This window comes from Chlorocebus sabaeus, chromosome 2, assembly GCF_047675955.1.
Source record: "Chlorocebus sabaeus isolate Y175 chromosome 2, mChlSab1.0.hap1, whole genome shotgun sequence".
NCBI lineage: Eukaryota > Metazoa > Chordata > Mammalia > Primates > Cercopithecidae > Chlorocebus > Chlorocebus sabaeus.
The window spans coordinates 63,981,056-64,000,439 of NC_132905.1; the positions used below are offsets into that span (position 1 = coordinate 63,981,056).

General features: G+C 40.1%; 1 protein-coding gene across 3 annotated transcripts in view; it reads right to left on the minus strand.

The window, feature by feature from the left end:
• The window catches only part of CSNK2A1 (casein kinase 2 alpha 1), a 63,457-nt gene that overhangs the window by 11,299 nt on the left and 32,774 nt on the right, over positions 1 to 19,384 (minus strand). For 2 of the 3 annotated variants that reach the window (XM_037993991.2, XM_037993992.2), the window contains 6 exons: positions 14,744 to 14,953; positions 12,043 to 12,154; positions 6,455 to 6,556; positions 5,878 to 5,928; positions 4,351 to 4,410; positions 2,359 to 2,442 (listed from right to left, as the gene is read on the minus strand). In XM_037993991.2, coding sequence (XP_037849919.1) covers positions 2,359 to 2,442; positions 4,351 to 4,410; positions 5,878 to 5,928; positions 6,455 to 6,556; positions 12,043 to 12,154; positions 14,744 to 14,844 — 510 coding nt within the window. In that variant the 5' untranslated portion in view covers positions 14,845 to 14,953. The remainder of the gene's footprint in view (positions 1 to 2,358; positions 2,443 to 4,350; positions 4,411 to 5,877; positions 5,929 to 6,454; positions 6,557 to 12,042; positions 12,155 to 14,743; positions 14,954 to 19,384) is intronic. The other variant, XM_037993995.2, reaches the window with a different exon arrangement.

Below are 19,384 nucleotides of genomic sequence, written 5' to 3' on the forward strand. Positions count from 1 at the left end.
TGTGTGTGTGTGTTTCTATGCAATTTTATCATATGTGTAAATTCATATTATTTCAACAAGATATAGAACTGTTCCATCACCACACACGTCTTGTGTGTTAGCCCAACCCCTGGCAAGCCCTCTGTTCTTGATCTCTACCATTTTGAGAATGCTACAGAAATGGAGTCACTGGCATATAACTCTTTTTAAGATTGCCTTTTTTCACTAAGCATGAGATCCACCCAAGTTGTTGCAGGTATCATAGTTCTCTCCTTTTTATTGTTGAGAAATACTACTTCATAATAATAATATATGGTATGGATATGCCAGTTTGTTTAACCATTCCCTCATTGAAGGGCACTTCCCCACCAACCCCTTTTTTTTTTTTTTGAGATGCAGTCTTGCTCTGTCACCCAGGCTGGAACGCAGTGGCACGATCTCGGCTTACTGCAACTTCCACCTCCCGGGTTCGAGCAATTCTCCTGCCTCAGCCTCCTGAGCAGCTGGGATTACAGGTGCATGCCACCACACTCGGCTAATTTTTGTATTTTTTTAGTAGAGACGGGGTTTCACCATGTTGGCCAGGCTGGTCTCCAACTCCTGAACTCGTGACCTGCCGGTCTTGGCCTCCCAAAATGCTGGGATTACAGGCCTGAGCTACCGTGCCCAGCTTTTTCCCTCAATTTTAAGCTATTAAAAATATAGTTGCATTCATATACAGGCTTTTGTGTGGACCTAAGATTTTGTTGCTCTGAGATAAATGCCACTACAGGATTGTATGGTAAGCATATGTTTAGCTTTTCAAGAAACCAACAAACTATAAAACAACAGTTTAGCATTTTCCAAAATGCTGAACTTTACATTCCTACCAGCAATGTATGAAAGATCAAGTTTCTTCACATTTTTGTCAGCACTTGGTACCATCACCATTTTTCACTTTAGCTGTTCTAATAGATGTGTAGTTAACTGTTAAATTTCAAGTGAGAACACGCCAAAGCTTAGAATGTGCAAAAGCTTGGCCGGGTGTGGTGGCTCACGCCTGTAATCCCAGCACTTTGGGAGGCTGACGCGGACAGATTACAAGGTCAGGAGATCGAGACCCTCCTGGCTAACACGGTAAAGCCCCATCTCTACTAAAAATACAAAAAAATTAGCCGGGCGCCATGGTGGGTGCCTGTAGTCCCAGCTACTTGGGAGGCTGAGGCAGGAAAATGGCACGAACCTGGGAAGCGGAGCTTGCAGTGAGCCGACATCGCGTCACTGCACTCCAGCCTGGGCGACACAGCGAGACCCCGTCTCAAAAAAAAAAAAAAGAATATGCAAGAATATGCAAAAGCTCTCTATCTTCAGAGAAAAGGCCTAACAATGACCAATAAAGTTTTACATGATTTGGTTTTACCTCTTTGATCTCATTTCCTTCTTTCCCTGCATTCATTCTGTCCCAGCTTTATCCTTGAGGCTCTTCCAACATGCCAAACACATCCTTACCTCAAGAGATTTTGTACTTGCTATTTACTCTGCCTTGGGACATGTTTCTTCATAAGACTGCATGGCTGGGTCCCTTCCAGTGCTCTCTAAAATGTCACCTTTCTAGTGAAACCTTCCTTTACAACTGGTTTAAAACTGCAAATACCCTCTTGCCATTCACTATTCTTGTTTTTGATTCTACATCACAATAACTTTCTATCCCACCAGCCTCCCTAAATGTAAGCTCCTAAAGACAAGCGTTTATTGTATGTTTAGTTCACTCATATATCCCTAGCCCCTAGAATGGTGCCTTTTGACATACTATGTGCCTAAAAAAATTTAGTTGCATAAACAAATCACCTACCTCCTCAAAGACCACAACAGATAAATCATCATAGCTTGGTCACCTTAAAAAACTGAAATGTTACAGTATGTGGCCATTACAGCTCTCATGTAAAAACATTTGTAGACAATAGGGGCCTCATGACCAACCTACTAACAGAAATAGCATTTTCTGTACATTTCATCCACTTAACTGTGCACATTTAATTCTCATGAATACCTAGTTGCCTGCAGGGCAATTATTACCCACACTGTACAAGAAAGAAAAAGAAGGCAAATGAAGACAAAGTAGTGTCTCAGTAAACTAGTTATTCAACAAATAAGACTAGAAGCCACGTTTCTGGGCTTAGAAGATGAACATTTTGCCCACTATACTAATGTTTCCTTCTTGGTAGCATTCTTAGGAATATAAATAATGGTTCAAACATATTGATTTGTAAATTCATTCATTCATCAAATATTTATCAAGGGCCGAATAGGTACTAGGGTCTGTGACAAGGGATAAAGTGTTGAAAATGGGCAATTAACTACATCATGGAGATAAATAACACTTGTCGTCTATCACTTTACCTTTCTGTGCTCATGATCAATCATGACATTATGGGGCTTCACATCTCTGTGCATAATTCCCATGCTGTGACAATAATCCAGGGCCTGTGGGAGCAACAGGTAAGAAAGGAGTTAGCCTGAATAATAGTTAAGAGTCCTTTACTTTTCCCTCCATGTTAATTTTCCTTTTAGCCTCACAATACCCCTGGGATTCAAGTTGAGGACAGTCACTTCCACAGGAATGCTTCAGAGACTTGTTCATGATCTCATAGTCAAGCAAACTCAGTTATCTGAGCTTAGAGATCTTTTACTGATATAGTTGTTTCAACATGTTTTCTGTCTTAAAAAGACCCAAAGTATACCCAAATTGCACCACTTCAAATTTTTCCGTCTTGTACAGATCCTAGATTATTTTCACAGACCCCTCAAAGAAAGAAAATAGATCTTTACTACAAACCTCTTATTCAAAGAACAGTAATTCTTTAGCAACTAAGAGTCTATAACAGAGGTTGGCAAACCACAGGCCAAATTTGGCCTGATGTCTGCTTTTGTAAATAATGTTTTATTGGAACATAGCCATGCATATTTGTTTGCACACTGTCTATAGTTGCTTTTGTGCTACAACAGCAGAGCTGAACACTACATGGCCCACAAAGCCTAAAATATTTACTATTTGGCCCTTTAAAGAAGTTTGCCAATGCCTGATTTAGGTGATCAAATCCAATCTGAAATGTTTCCAACCTCAAGCTAAAGGGAACTGAGTTACTATAATCTTCGGGGTTTGTTAATACCAGCCTTTCAGTCAACCGATGTTATTGGCCAAATTCTTGTCCTTCCTGAAGGGCAACTTGGGTTCCTACAGTTCCCAGGGCTAGGCAATCATATCTGTAACTTTCTAAAGCCTTGCTTGCCACACACTGCATGAGCCAATGGAAAGATCAAGTATCTCTGCTGGCACAATCTCCTCAGGGTACTTCTAAGGCTCCAACAGCAGACTTTATGTCAACTCTTGTTTAGTAAGAAACCTTAGCCAACTTTTAGCAATTCTCTCATCTAGAAAGCTGACCTTGTGACTACTGGGAACAAGATATTTGGTGACCCCACTTCAGAAATGAAAGTAAATTTTCAATTAGCAATCTGTAAGCAGAAATTTACACAATCCTTAGGACAATTACCCTTTGAGAACTGAGTTGAAGTTTACTGTTTTATTTGTTGAATCTTCAGTGAAATAAAGTATACCAGAAGCTAGCACATCAGGTGTTTTCACGAGCTTTGAAAAATTAATTTTAACTTACATAGGGGCACACAGAGATTACAAATATTTGTTAAGGGGTCAGTCCCAGCTATTTTACAAACACCCTTTTTCAAATTGTTCTAAATTATACTCCTACTAGACCCCATTCCATAACCCTTGGCACAAGGGTTCTGATCTTATTATTATTAATTTTTATTTATTTATGTATTTAGAGACAAGAGTCTCACTCTGTGCCACTGCACTCCAGCCTGTGCAACAATCATAGCTCACTGCTGCCTCAAATTCCTGAGATCCTCCTGTCACAGCCTCCCAAGTAGCTGGAATTACAAGCATGAGCCACCATGCCCAGCTAATTTTTAATATTTTGTAGAGACAGGGTCTCATTATGTTGCCCAGGCTGGTCTTGATCTGCTGGCCTCCAGCAATCCTCCTGCCTTGGCCTCCCAAGTAGCTGGGACTTACAGGTGCACACCACCATGCCCAGGTAATTAAAAAAAATTTTTTTGAAGAGATGAGGGTCTCACTATGTCACCCAGGCTGGTCTTTTGATCTCCCGGCCTCAAGCAATCCTCCTGCCTCAGTCTTCCAAAGTGCTGGGATTATAGGTATGATACTATTAACTTATTAAAAACTTACATAGAGGTCTCTTCTTTCAACATACTTTACAAAGTTAATTTGCTGGCTTTTCTACCATCAATTTACTATTTAACAAAGAGAAGACCAATTTAAAAAATATTTAGTATCCAAGGTTCACTTACCTTCAGAATCTCATACATGTAAAATCGAATATCATAGTCTGTTAACGTCTGGTACAATTGCTGTTAAAGACAAATGTTTGAGCCATGAAATAATGCTGACAGAAAGGCATTTTTCACCCTCACCCACAGTAATTCAAACCAAGACTTGGCTCATTTACCGTTGTTCCAAGATCTGTCCATTCACTGCTCTCTATTTCTCCAACATTACATTAATTTTAAAGAGATACTCTGGGTCTTCAACTCTTAAAAGTGAAGAATTACTTAAACATATATTGCAAAAGCTATAATCCACTGTTAGAAACATACCGATCTAGATACGTTAATATGCACTGATACACACCTATAATTTAGTTTGTTTTTATCTTCAGACCTTCTCAAAAAAGACATTTTGGCAAATATACTGCCTCCTTACTAGGGAACTAACTCATTTTTGGCTTATATAGTTAGCCCTGCAGATCACCAGTGGGTATGCAGATGGCATGATGCCAAACCTGTTAAGTCAATTTAAAAAACTATTCTTGTTCCAATAGGAAAGTAAACTCTGTGAACAATTGTTATGTATCCTTTCCAGTTTCCAAAGAGTTGCAGAATGTTTTTTACATGGACATGTCTTTTTTTTTTTTTTTTGAGACAGGGTCTTACTCTGTTGCCCAAGCTGGAGTGCCGTGCTGCAATCATTAACTCACAGCAACCTCAAACTCCTAGGCTCAAGCGATCCTCCTACCTCAGCTTCCCCAGCAGCTAGGACTACAGGCGTAAGCCACCATGCCCAGCCATATGTACATCTCTTTAAATGGTTGGCAATGTCTTCTGACAAAGTTTTTCTTGAAATTATCATTCCGACTCTAAAATAGCTCCTCTTCCTTTTTCGCTATCTCTGCAAAAGAATTCACTAATTTATTAATGTATAACATTCTGTATCCTGGAGTGGTGGAAAGGCAAATCAAAGATCTTCTACAACTTTTACTCCAAAAGAGTAGCTACATTCTTCTGTAAAATTGGAACTGTATGAAATTAAGTAGGCCACTGGATAGATTGGAATTCTGAGATATCTCTTATAGAGGTTTGTGTTATGGCAGAATTTGACATTACCCTTCCTCGATCCCTGCCTTTTAAGATCTATCGCCCACAGTTCCTGAGGAATCCTAAGAAATACGCAGTCCCTATTTTTATATATACAATATATTTCTTCCTGAACACTATTGTTTAAAGTGAATGCCATAAGGCCAGATCCTAAGTGAACATGTGTTGCTGCCTTCATTAGGTTGAACATCAGAAGAAACTGTCAACTAAGTAGTGAGAAGTAAATGTATTGGTCATTAAAAAAAACATTAAACAAATGGGCAAAATATCAAGATGCAGAAAGTGGACACTGCTTGTATAGGAGTTCCTCTATCTTAATTTGCACTGTAAGGAAGAAAATCTTTTTAAAAACAAATTCGAAGCAAGCTCTTCTAACAGCATCATCCCCAAAGGCTAAGTGGTCTAAAAACCCACTAGCCCGAAACAGTTGGTTATATATTATACCTTGAAGTCTGTGTTGTTTACGTGTTCAAAAACCAAGGCGGGGGTTCGTGACTAGGGGAAAAGAACAAAAACAAAAACACACATTAGCAATAGCCCTGACAGCTTTAGTGGGGACAATGTTTGCGGATGCTGCATGGTGAATTTGGCAGTCCTCGCCTCAGTAGTAAGAAACCCTCTATTGCTACAAGCCCTCCCCGCTCTGATTATCACCACACTTAGGTCATTTTTGGGATGGATTTCAAACAGAAGACATGGAGCTGAAGTCTCACCAGGCTCTAGGCAGCCCGACAATGCGCCCATCGCCCATCGGCATCGGACCTGAGTTTGCAAAATGGATTAACACATTTCAGTTTCCAGTGCTATCAGTCTCTTAGCCTAGAAGAATAAGAAATAGTCTGTGGGTGGAGGTCTCTTTGAAAGAAAGACCCAAGCTAGTTAAATGGTATATCTGATTAAGCACTTTCAAAGCAGGACTTAATGATGAGGGTTGGGGGAGGGAACAAAAAGAGGCCAGTTGTGCTCCAGGTCAAACACCATCTCAGCCCTGGTGGGCCTTGCTAACACCTACTATACTCACCACAGGGTCTTTTACAATGTCTGCCAGTGTGATGATGTTGGGACCTCCTCTCAAATTCTCCAAAATCTTTATTTCACGCTTAATTTTCTTCTTTTTTACTGGCTGAAAGGGGAAAAGTACATCAGCAAAAAAAAAAAAAAAAAAGACACTCTTTTTCAGAGTATTTCAACATGTAGTGTAATACATAAATGGCTTACTTATGAGCACCCTGAAGGAAGAAAATGTCACATTCGTCTCTGAATCCTTCTCCGAGCACTGTGCCAGGTATTCTACAGGTACTTACAAACGTTGAATTGAAAGAAAAAAAGATTTCTATTCCAAAGACCAGACTTCTGCAGAATTAGTATTTCAATCATCAGTCTTGATGTTCATGTTTTAAAACATGTTAAACATGTTAATGTCTTAAAACCTTACAAAGTAGCAATTTAAATGGTAATACTAAAGTATATCTTGAAAAGCTTTTTATCAATTAGGATGAAACATGGGCCCTTTCCATTTCTTCCTCTAATCAGGGCCAACAACAAGGATGGTCAAAACATCTTTATGTAGCATAACCCTGAGGGTAAAGTGTGGGTCTTGGAGTCATAATGCCCAATGTGAAACCTACCTTTACTACCTGCTAGCTGTAATGGCAAACTACATAACCTCTCTAAGCCTTTCGTTGTAATGGCAAACTACATAACCTCTCTAAGCCTTTTGTTAAGGGTAAAATGAATAACAAGAGTACCCATCTCATAAGATTGTTCCAAGACTCAAATGAGGTATTTGAAAGACTTCGGAATATGGCTAGAACATAACATAATAATAACTGTCTAGACTGATCACCAATACTCTTTTTTTTTTCTTTTTGAGGTGGAGTCTCGCTCTGTCGCCCAGGCTGGAGCGCAGTGGCATGATATCAGCTCAAGCTCCACCTCCCGGGTTCACACCATTCTCCTGCCTCAGCCTCCCATCACCATGCCCAGCTAATTTTTGTATTTTTAGTAGAGACGGGGTTTCACCGTGTAAGGCAGGATGGTCTCGATCTCCTGACCTCGTGATCTGCCTGCCTCGGCCTCCCAAAGTGCCAATACTCTTACAAATGAATCCCTCCATTCTAAAAAGAGTACTCTGCAGAGTGTATCTTAAACATTCCTTTGTCCTCACCCATCCTTTCCACATCTGTTCTAGTATAGAATCCTTTCCATTTTTTTTCTGAGGAGGGCCTTGGACCAACTGTACCTCCTTTATAAAGCCTCCTCCATCTTTTCTTTTCTTTTCTTTTCTTTTTTTGAGATGGAGTCTTGCTCTGTCGCCCAGGCTGGAGTGCAGTGGCACGATCTCAGCTCACTGCAACTTCCACCTCCCAGGTTCAAGGAATTCTCCTGCCTCAGCCTCCGGAGTGGCTGGGATTATAGGCACACGCCACCACGCCTGGCTAATTTTTGTATTTTTAGTAGAGATGGGTTTTACCATGTTGGCCAGGCTGATCTCGAACTCCTGACCTCATGATCCACCTGCCTTGGCTTTCTAAAGTGCTGGAATTACAGGCATGAGCCACTGTGCCTGGGCTTATAAAGCCTTCTCCTGAATAGTCTAAAACAGTCCTGGACCAAAGGAAATACAATGCAAACCACATATGTAATTTTAAATGTGTTTCTTGTGTAGCCACATCAAGAAACTTAAAAAAGGACAAAATTAATGTATTTTATTAATCTAAAAATCTTATTTTAACATATAAATCAATGTAAAAAATTACTAATCTATTTTACCTTCTTTTTTCTGTATTAAACCTTTGAAATCTAATATATTTTACCCTTACAGCATATCTCAATTCAGCCCAGCCACATTTCAAGTGCTTAACAGCCTCATGCGGCCTGTGTGCCTGCTGTACTGGACTGTGCAGGTCTTTTCCGTGAGTGCTGGTCACCTCAGACTGGATGCCCTGCATAGAACTCTTAGAAGTTAAATACATCTCATCTCTTCATTTACAAGATTGGTAGTTACTAAAGTTTGATGACCAACAATTACCTGGATTTTTTTAACATACAGACTCACAGAACCCACCAAGATTTACTAAATCAGAATCTTGAGAGGGAAACGGGGTATTTATTTTTAGATACTTTCCAGGCTGATGATCCAGGTCCAGAAACTACTAAATAATATACTATAAATTCTTTTAACTTTGTCTTAAGCCTCAAGCACATGGTAGCAGAAAGCAAGCAGATTTTGGAAACACTGACAGTTCTCAAAACCTGGCTTTGTGGTTGTGCAGTGTTCAGAAAAGCATTTAAATGTTTCTCATTGCTGAAAGGGACTATACTTGCCCGTCAGTGATTTACATACCACAGTTAGAACAGGTCCAATGCAAAGGGGTACCCAATAAATAGAAGCTATTTTACTGATGACTTCCATGTAGTCCACATTGAATTCAACCCACGACCTCTTACCCAATACAATATCTACCTAAGAAACAAGATAATAGAAGTTTTCTCTTCCTGCTGGGAAATCTTTCTACCCTGCAGAGACTAACCCAACAACTTACCTCCTGTTTTTCATTAACCCAATTGCTGGATTTTTTAGTGGGAAAAAAAGCTTCTGGTTGACAAAACTATTCTACAGAATCCTTCGAATTTATAAACTTAAAAAGCTGGTTTGTGACAGACCAGGCAGCTGACTCAGGCCCTAATTTAATGCGATCAATGCAACTTTTTCTTATTAAATACATAGGGGAGATTAAAAATTTTAAATATGGTTTACAAAGGAACTTCATCTATACTTACACCACCTACCCACAGTTACAGTAAAATATACAATACAGTTAGAAAAACTGAGCTGAAAAAAATCTTTCTAAATCACCCTTCACTCAAAACCATCAAGGGCTCACAATTATCTACAAGAGACAAGTCAGAATTTTAAGACTGCAAGGAAATGCAGAGATTTTTTCCAGGCCTTCACCAACTTAATCTCTCTTTCCAAGTTCAACTCCTATATATGGTCACATAACATCTTTCACACGAAATATTTCTCTCACTTTTCCCTCTTCCTCTTTTCTTATCTTGGTGCACTCTATAGCCTGCTTCCCTTCACCACTTCCACCCAACACCTATCCAAATCCTCCTCCCATTTAGCCTGAAGACAGCTCCAGGGAGCTTTTCCTAACTACTACCCTCTTCTGAACTGTAGACCCACTATCCATGCTTTTCATGTGGCTCTAAATAATAATATATCACCTCATTCTATCATATACCTTTCCATATGAATATCACCATACAATCATAAAGAACTCTAGTCTCCAAGGTATGTATATATGCACACAATTTTGTATTTAATCCTTTCTGTTTTTCGACACAGGGTCTCACTCCCATCGCCCAGGCTGGAGTGCAGTGGGTTTCATCACAGATCAGTGCAACCTTCAACTTCCAGGCTCAAGTGATCCTCCCACTTTAGGCCCTCGAGTAGCTGCGACTAAAGGCACATGCCACTACACTCAGCCAACATTCTTTTTAATAGATGGATAAACATGTCCTAGGTTAAAAGGACTACTGTGGCTAGTCACCCAAATGTTTTGATTTCCAACCTAGTTCTCTTTCTACATATTTCAAGAGAGATATAAATACTTAAACTCTTTGGTTCTCAAATGGCATGTGAAGCACCCCAGCAATGCACAGGAGTACTGTGGAATACTTTACTTTTTTGAGGAAAACACACCAACCAATCATTGCATCTGCCAGACACTGAGTGCACTACCAGCTTGAGGTAGTTCGTAGTTTCAACATTAGATTGTATTATATTCCTTGTGAGGGCGCATATTTTTTGTGAAGCTGGGTTTGCAGTAGTTGCTGTGATAAAAAGCAAGTACTGCGCAAAAATCAATGACAGGATATGAGGGTGGTGGTGTCCAATCCGATTACAACATTTGAAAAGCTATGCAGTAACAGGTCTACATAACCCGATGGTAATAAATTATAGTTACTAAGAATAAAATTATTATTTTTCTTTTTATTTATGTGAATAACTTTTTAAATGGCTACCAAGTTGTTAAAATAGAAATACTTAGCGGCCAGGTGCAGTGGCTCTTGCCTGTAATCCTGGCACACTGAGAGGCCGAGGGGGGCAGATCACCTGAGGTCAGGAGTGTGAGACCAGCCTGACCAATATGGTGAAACCCCATCTCTACTAAAAATACAAAAATTAGCCGGGCGTGCTGGCGTGCACCTGTAGTCCCAACTACTCGGGAGGCTGAGGCAGGAGAATTGCTTGAACCCAGGAGGTGGAGGTTGCAGTGAGCCGAGATCTCGCCACTGCACTCCAGCCTGGGTGACAGAGCGAGACTCCGTCTCAAAACAAAAACAACAACAACAAAAAATAAATAAAACTTACTTAGCTATTTGGACCTTGCTACTTAATACACAGATGAGGTATTTCCTGACTTACGAGTACCATGAAAAATTACTAAGATAGTATAAGTGTTATAAATTGAGAAAGTTTGGAAACTTCTACTTTTCAGTGTCAAATATGAAAAAGTTCCTATGGTAAGGAACTGTATGTTAAGTTCCCAATATAAGACAGTGCACAGCATAGTTATAACTAAATTAAAAGTTGTATATTGGTAGCCCAGAGGCCACATCTGGCCTGTGCATTGTTTTTTTTTTTTTTTTTTTTTTTTTTTTTTGAAACGGAGTCTTGCTCTGTCGCCCAGGCTGGAGTGCAGTGGCCAGATCTCAGCTCACTGCAAGCTCCGCCTCCCGGGTTCACGCCATTCTCCTGCCTCAGCTTCCTGAGTAGCTGGGACTACAGGCGCCCGCCACCTCGCCTGGCTAGTTTTTTTGTATTTTTTAGTAGAGACGGGGTTTCACCGTGTTAGCCAGGATGGTCTCGATCTCCTGACCTCGTGATCCACCCGTTTCGGCCTCCCAAAGTGCTGGGATTACAGGCTTGAGCCACCGCGCCCGGCCTGTGCATTGTTTTTTTAAATCTTGAGCCAACACTTACAAGTCAGGAGAATTCATATACAAATATAAATTTCTGGCTTTTTTTGGCAAAACAGAGTATGAAGCAACAATGGACTTGCATTACTGCAGGGCAATCATCAGCTTCAGCTGAGAAGCAGCTAACTCCTTTTGAAGAGGCATGTGTTTCCCAGTTTGTTTCAGTCCCTATCACTCACATCTAAGCATGGGCAATTACACCAGACTAGCTGCACTGATATCATCTGTCTGTCCCCCTTAAGTCCTGTGACTCCTCATCCTTACAAAGTAGAGGCAATTATTTATTTATTGAAAATAAAAGCCTCATTATATAATGAAAAGTATAGGAAATAAGTATTAGGCAAGAACTGGGAGAGAACAGACTGTACCTTTACTCCCTTACTCTGCCACAACCTAGCAATATAAGTCAACTCAAATCATTTCTCTTGCTTCAGTTTCCTGATCTGTCAAATAAGCAGAACTTGTTCTATTGAGTTCACAGTATACAACAAGATTTTATTTATTTGCTTTGGCACCAAAAACTTTTTAAATGCTGTTTTAAAAAAGTCTTCACAATCTTCACAACTATTTTTAAAAATCTATATTCCAAATACCTCTGAAATTATCACTTGTACTCACCTTGAGAATTTTAACAACTACTTTTTCATTATTTGTGATGTTGATGGCTTCAAATACTTCACTGTATTTACCTCGGCCTAATTTTCGAACCAGCTGGTAGTCATCTTGATTTCTGTGGACACAAATAAAATGACTTATAAACGGTCAAATTATCAAGCATCAATTCAACTTCCAGGAATCTACTGCCAGCAGGTGTAAAAGAAATAAGAGGTATTTCAAATAATTCCCAAATTGGTTTCATTGTATTTTTTTTAATTAGGCCACTTAAAAATACGTGTGTTCCAAATCCTAGAATTAGAAAAACTTACACCTTTCAATTATTCTTTCAAATCCCAAACTGTTTACATCTTTATTGGCACATGACATGGAGCTAGCTTGTATTAAGGTTTGTTCTAAATATGTTTGTCTCCGACAAGAGACAGCTTTCCCCAAGAGAATAATTTTTATATATTCTTGTCCCTTAGGGCTTGGTCCAGTGTTGGCACTTAGCAGGAACTCAAAACATTTTGCAAGACTGTTTCAATCTAGCTAACTTTGGCAGCAGCTGATTTTTAACAGGCCTCTTTGAAGGTAAATGGCTTTCAAATGTATAGGCTTAATCTATTTGCCCTCCAGGGCAAGCTCTGGGGATAGTACATGTGTAGTAAAGTTCACAGAGCACACTATAGATTGTAAACTATAGTCAGTGATCCCCTCCTCTACTTACACCCATATTCTGTGACCAATAAGCAACACCAGAGGTAATAAACAGAGGTAGAATAAGGGAAATGCCAACATTTTCCTCCTGCCCCTGCCTGCTTTCAGTGTAGAGGGCTTTGCTCTGAAGAATGACAAACACAGTTCCATTAAGGCCTAAATTCTATCTACTCCTGCTGGAGCTACTAAGTATCCAATATGAACCAAATCAACCATATCAACCATTCATTTTCCTCAAGTAGCTAAAAAGAAAGTGAATGAAAAGACAAAAGGTACTAAAAACAATGGACAACATTATAATCACGGCAGGTCTAGGGGAAGAAAGCTCCTACTTCTGTCTGTCTGAGTTCTCTTCCTATGGGAGGGTATACAAAACAAATGCAAGCAAACAAACAGTAGTACCATGTCAAAAGCCCAAAAGGGCTCTTTAGTGCCATTTAGGCAGAACCAAGTGCAAAGCACTCAATTTGAAGACAGCAGTTGAAATTCCTATAGTAAACAGTGTTACCTAGAGTCCAAAGCCTGTGACATAAATGGAAAACTGTTAGATTATCAGTAGTAACAACATTTATTGGTAGTAAACCACACTGGCACTTAATGGTGTCTTTACAGCATACAGTGTCTCTGTATTCAGAAGCAATGTATTTACTGTTAAGAATCATGGCATACTCAAGTTAGCTGGGTGGGGCGGCAGATGCCTGTAATCCCAGCTACTCCGGAGGCTGAGGTGGCAGAATCGCGTGAACCCAGGAGGCGGAGGTCGCAGTGAGCCGAGATCACGCCACTGCACTGCAGCCAGGGCAACAGAGCAAGACTCATCTCCACACACATACACACAAAAATCATGACATACTCAAGATTAAAAATACACCCTATGACAATTTAGGGAAGCATCCACTAACCACTTACAGGTTATGGAAATCACACGCAGTCAGATATAAAATACAGCATACAAGAGCTGCAGCTTTGGTTTTCAAATTGCTTTCTTTTGCACTTGAATATCAAAATGCTTTTATCACACAAGTATGATCTGACCAATTAAATGTCTACCACACTGGGACAGGAAATGCAAACATCCAAATGAGTCTGTACAGAGAATTAGGAGGGCAAACACAGCTGCTCAGGCAGATTACAACTGTTCAAGATAGAATTTGGGCTGAATTCCATGTTAAGACATGCCTAGTCTCAGGATAAGGGCAAATGTTTAAGAATTTAATTCTGCTTCTCATCAGAAAGAAGTTACCTTTTTGGAGAACTGTTTCATCCTCCTGTATTAACATGAAACAACATTCTCTATCTCAAAATACTTTATGTAAGATTTTGGTGTTTTCAAAGTCTCTCAAGTATCGACTCTCACTGATCTGCAATGCCCTTAGCTTGATAAGCAAGCTGATAGGTAACTTTTTGTTACCAGGTGCCTGTATAGAATACTGTCATGAGTTATTTAATGACATTCTGAGAAATGTGTTAAACATCAGAGTGTTTACACAAACCTACATGGTATGGCATACTACGTATCTAGGGTATAGCCTATGGCTCCTAGGATACAAATGTGTACCGTAATAAAAAGGCAATTGTAACACAATGGTATTTGTGTATCTAAACATAGAAAAGGTAATGAATGCACTGTTGATGTTACGATGACATTATTAGGCCACAGAAATTTTTCAGCTCTCTTATAATCTTATGGTACTGTCCTACATGTGGTCTGTCATTAATTCAAATGTTGTTATGTGGTGCATGACGGCATATAAATCAGAGAAAAGGATAAGAAACTAAAATGATTTTTAAATGGTAAGCCCATTAAAATTGTTCACTTGCCAAACAACTCTGCTTCTTCACTGCAAAACCAAATTTTCAGCTCAAAAGAAGAAAACACAAATTGGGCTTTGATCTTGAGGTATACACATACAGAGTCATGGAGGTTTTCTGACAAAAACTACTCAACAGATCCACAAGATTCAGCCCTTTGAGTGAGTATAATGAAGTCAACAAAAACAATTACCCCCATTCCACCACATGTGACTCGTAATCCCAGTATTCTCGAGGTCTGTGTGTATTAACATCTGTGTAAACTCTGGCCCTGCTTGGCACGGGTCCCGACATGTCAGACAGGTTGGCGGACAAAGCTGGACTTGATGTTTGGAGATCTGGCAGTCACTGTGTTCAGAGGCAGCTGGGGGTAAGACCTTGTTTCAGACCTGTTTTCTTCAAACTGCAGAAACAAAATGCACAAAGTCCAAGGAATCATTTGCAGAAGGTATATGGGAAGGAAATAATCTTACAAATAATAACGGCTTGAAATATATCTCTGGCTCTCCTACTTATAGCCAATAAATATAACTCAACTGTGTCAACCAGTGCTTCCTATGAGAAGAAAAATACCAAGAAATACAGTAAACTGACATTTGCTTTAACCATATTTTGCCAAGTATCCTGTTACCTATGCATGCAAAATTTGAATAATTTTGTAAGACAGCCTGGAAGGGAAAAATGGCATTGAGGATAGATACATCAGCATTACCACTATTTATATATTCTACAAAAGGTATTGGCAAGAAAAGTACTTTCCTTTCAGCAGCTTTCTGTAACTTAAGTAGGGGAGCTAAAAGGTTCTAGAATGGCGGCAAAGCCGAGAGTACAACTTGTCAGTCTGACTCATATTTGATGAAACCAGGAAGAGAATAAAGACTTGTTCTCATATGTCAAAGTTCCATGTCATCTTATAGCAATCCATATCTTTTGGGGGAACCTTATGGTAATAATCAGTAGAAACTTGATCACCATTTGAAAGACATACTTGATTTCAATGAATTTAAAAACAGAAATCAGTAATATTCTCTTTATATTTAATACAGGAGCTTAAAAACTGGCATAAACAGTAATACAGACTAGCTGAACTATGCAAAATTTGACACTGGTGGAAAGTAAGTAAAATGTTAGAAATATGCTATCAAATCAGGTTCCTTTCCAATGATGTCTTCCCTATCTCCCATAGCATTTGCTGATTCCCCTCATTATGCACTTAGATGAAATTGTATTGAGTTTCCAAATGTGATAACTGAGAAGGACACAACACTTATGCAGTTTCCTGACTGAGACAGCATAACTTCAATTTGTATGTGTGTATGTATGTACGTATGTATGTAAAGACAGGGTCTTATTCCACTGCCCAGGCTGGAGTGCAGTGGTGTGATCATGGCTCACTGAAGCTTCAACTTCCTGGGCTTGGGTGATTCTTCCACCTCAGCCTCCCAGGTAGCTGGGACTACAGGCATGTGCCACCACCCTCAGCTAATTTTTTGTATTTTCAGTAGAGACGGTGTTTCACCATGTTGCACAGGCTGGTCTTGAACTCCTAGGCTAAAGCAATCCTCCCACTTCAGCCTCCCAAAGTGCTGAGATCACAGGTGTGAGCCACCGCACCCAGCTGTAACTTCAATTCAGAAAAAGAGGAAGTGTCTATTTAAAAAGGGGAAAGAGGTACTATACTCCTAAAACATGTCCATATCATAAAAGACAAATGGAGGCTAAAGAGACACTGCATAAATGCAATACTCTATTCTAGACTGTATTCCATACTGCAGCAGGTGGAGGTGGGGATGCTATAAAAAACAGTATTGACAGAACTGGAATTCAGAGGGTATTAAATTATTGTATCAATGTAAATTTGTGAGGTTGGTACATAATCGCAACAGTTAAGATAATATATCTATTCTTTTTTGAGACGGAGTTTCCCTCTTGTTGCTCACGCTGGAGTGCAATGGCGTGATCTCAGCTCACTGCAACCTCTGCCACCTCCCGGGTTCATGCGATTCTCCTGCCTCAGCCGCCCGAGTAGCTGGGATTACAGGCATGTGTCACCATGCCCGGCTAATTTTGTATTTTTAGTAGAGACGGGGTTTCTCCATGTTGGTTAGGCTGGTCTCAAACTCCCGACCTCAGGTGATCCACCCGCCTCGGCCTCCCAAAGTGCTAAGATTACAGACGTGAGCCACCGCGCGCAGCTCAAGAATATGTCTATTCCTTTTTTTTTGAGACAGAGTCTCGCTCAGTTGCCCAGGCTGGAGTGCAGTGGCCGGATCTCCGCTTACTGCAAGTTCCGCCTCCCGGGTTTACGCCATTCTCCTGCCTCAGCCTCCCAAGTAGCTGGGACTACAGGTGTCCGCCACCTCGCCCGGCTAGTTTTTTTTGCATTTTTTAGTAGAGACGGGGTTTCACCGTGTTAGCCAGGATGGTCTCAATCTCCTGACCTCGTGATCCGCCTGTCTTGGTCTCCCAAAGTGCTGGGATTACAGGCTTCAGCCACCGCGCCCGGCAAGAATATGTCTATTCTTAAGAAATTTTCCTGAATTAGAAGTAAACAGCCATGATGCATATAATCTATCCTAAAATGATTTAGAAAAAAAGTGTGCCCACATGTCTACATGTGTATATATAGAGCACACATGACTGCACACAAATGATAAAACAAGTTGGGTAAAATATTACAATAGGTAAATTTGCGTAAAGCGAATAGAGATGCCCTCTGTACGATTTCTATTTACTTTTTGTTGAAACTTTGTTTGAAACAAGGTGTCACTCTGCAGGCCAGGCTAGAGTACAGTGGTATGATCAACAGCTCACCGCAGCCTTGACCTCCCAGGCTCAAGCAATCCTCCCACCTCCGCCTCCCAAGTAGTTGGGACCACAGGCGTGGGTTACCACACCTGGCTAATTAAAAAAAATTTTTTTCTGTAAAAATGGGGTCTCCCTATGTTGCTCAGGCTGGTCTCAAACTCCTGGGTTCAAGTGATGCTCCCACACAGCCTCCCAAAGTGCTGTGATTATAGAAGTGAGGCACTGTGCCCAGCTTGTTGAAACACTTTTTAAAATTGTGGTAAAATATACATAAAATAAACTTTATGGCCAGGCACAGTGGCTCACTATGGGAGGCTGAAGAGGGTAGATCGCTTGAACCCAGGAGTTCACACCCAGTCTGGGCAACATGGCAAAACCCCGTCTCTACTGAAAATACAAAAAATCAGCCAGGTGTGGTGGTGTGTGCCTGCAGTCCCAGCTACTTGGGAGGCTGAGGTGGGAGAATCACCGGAGCCCAGGAAGTTGAGGCTACAGTGAGCTGTGATTGTACTACTGCACTGCAGCCTAGGTGACAAGAGACAGACTCCAACTAAAAAAAATAAAAACTACCATTTTATCTACATTTAAACATAAAGTTCAATTGCATTAAGTATATTCACATTCTTGTGCAATTATCACCAGATCATCCATTTCTATAAATTTTTACTATCCCAAATTAAAACTACGTGTCCACTAAACACTAATTTTCCCTCCCTCTAACTCTTCGCAACCACTATTCTATTTTCTGTCTGAGTTGGCTATTCTAGGAACCTCATACAAGTGGAATCAGACATTTGTCTTTTGTTTCGTTTATTTAATTTAGCATAATGTCTTCAAGGTTGATCCATGTTGTAGCATGTGTTAGAATTCCAATCCTTTTAAAGGCTGAATGATACTGCACTGTATATATATGTATATATGTATATATATATTTGTCTTACGTATATACACACACACACACAAAAACACACACACACTACATTTTGCTTATCCATTTATCTGCTGATGGACACTTGTTGCTTCCACAGCTTGGCTATTGTAAATAATGCTGCTATGGACATAGGTGTACAAACATCTGTCTGAGACCTTGCTTTCAAATCTTTTAGGTATATATCCAGAAGTGGAATTGCTGAACCACGTAGTAATTCTATGTTTAATTTTTTGAGGAACCAGCATATTGTTGCAACAAGCTGGGCACCGTGGCTCACTCCTATAGAGCAACTGTATCATTTTACACTCCCACGAACAGGGCAAAGGCTACAACTTCTCTATACCCTTACTAACATTTGTTATTTTCTGTTTTTTGCTTGTTTTTATAGAGACAGGGGTCTTGCTTATACCCAGGCTGGTCTTGAGCTCCTGGCCCTCAAGGGATCCTTGTACCTCGGCCTCCCAAAGTGCTCTCAAAACAGGCTGTGCCTGGCCTATTTTCTGGTTTTTCTTCCTTTTTTTTCCCCAGTAACAGCCCTCCTACTGAGTATGAAGTCGTATCTCATTGACTGTGATTTTAATTTGCATTTCCCTAATGATTAATGTTGAGCATCTTTTCACATGCTTATTGGCCATTTGTGTATTTGCTCTGGAGAAAAGTCTGTTCAAAGCCATTGTCCATTTTTTGATTGGGTTGTTTGTTGACGATGCATTTGTTATCTATACTATTTTTTTGCTGCTTACAAACTGCTCATCTTTCCAAAGCTGTATTTAAGCTGTAACTTAGCTACCATACCCAGAGAGAAGCCAGAAGACATACCTCCTTATGCTCATGGTGTCAGCAGCTAAAGGCTTTCAGAAGAATAGCAAGAGACTGGGATGGAGATTATTTCTGTATTCCTTAACCGTGGCAAACACAATTAATGATACTCCACTCCAAATACAAGAGATCAAAAGATTCACATGCTGACTTATGAATTCTTCCACCCAAAAAACTCCTGTAACTTGCCTCTGTTCAACTCAAACCTCCTGAGGTTCCATAAATGTACTAAATGACCAGAAAACAACAGTCATTAAAGTACCAGAAGCCTTTAAA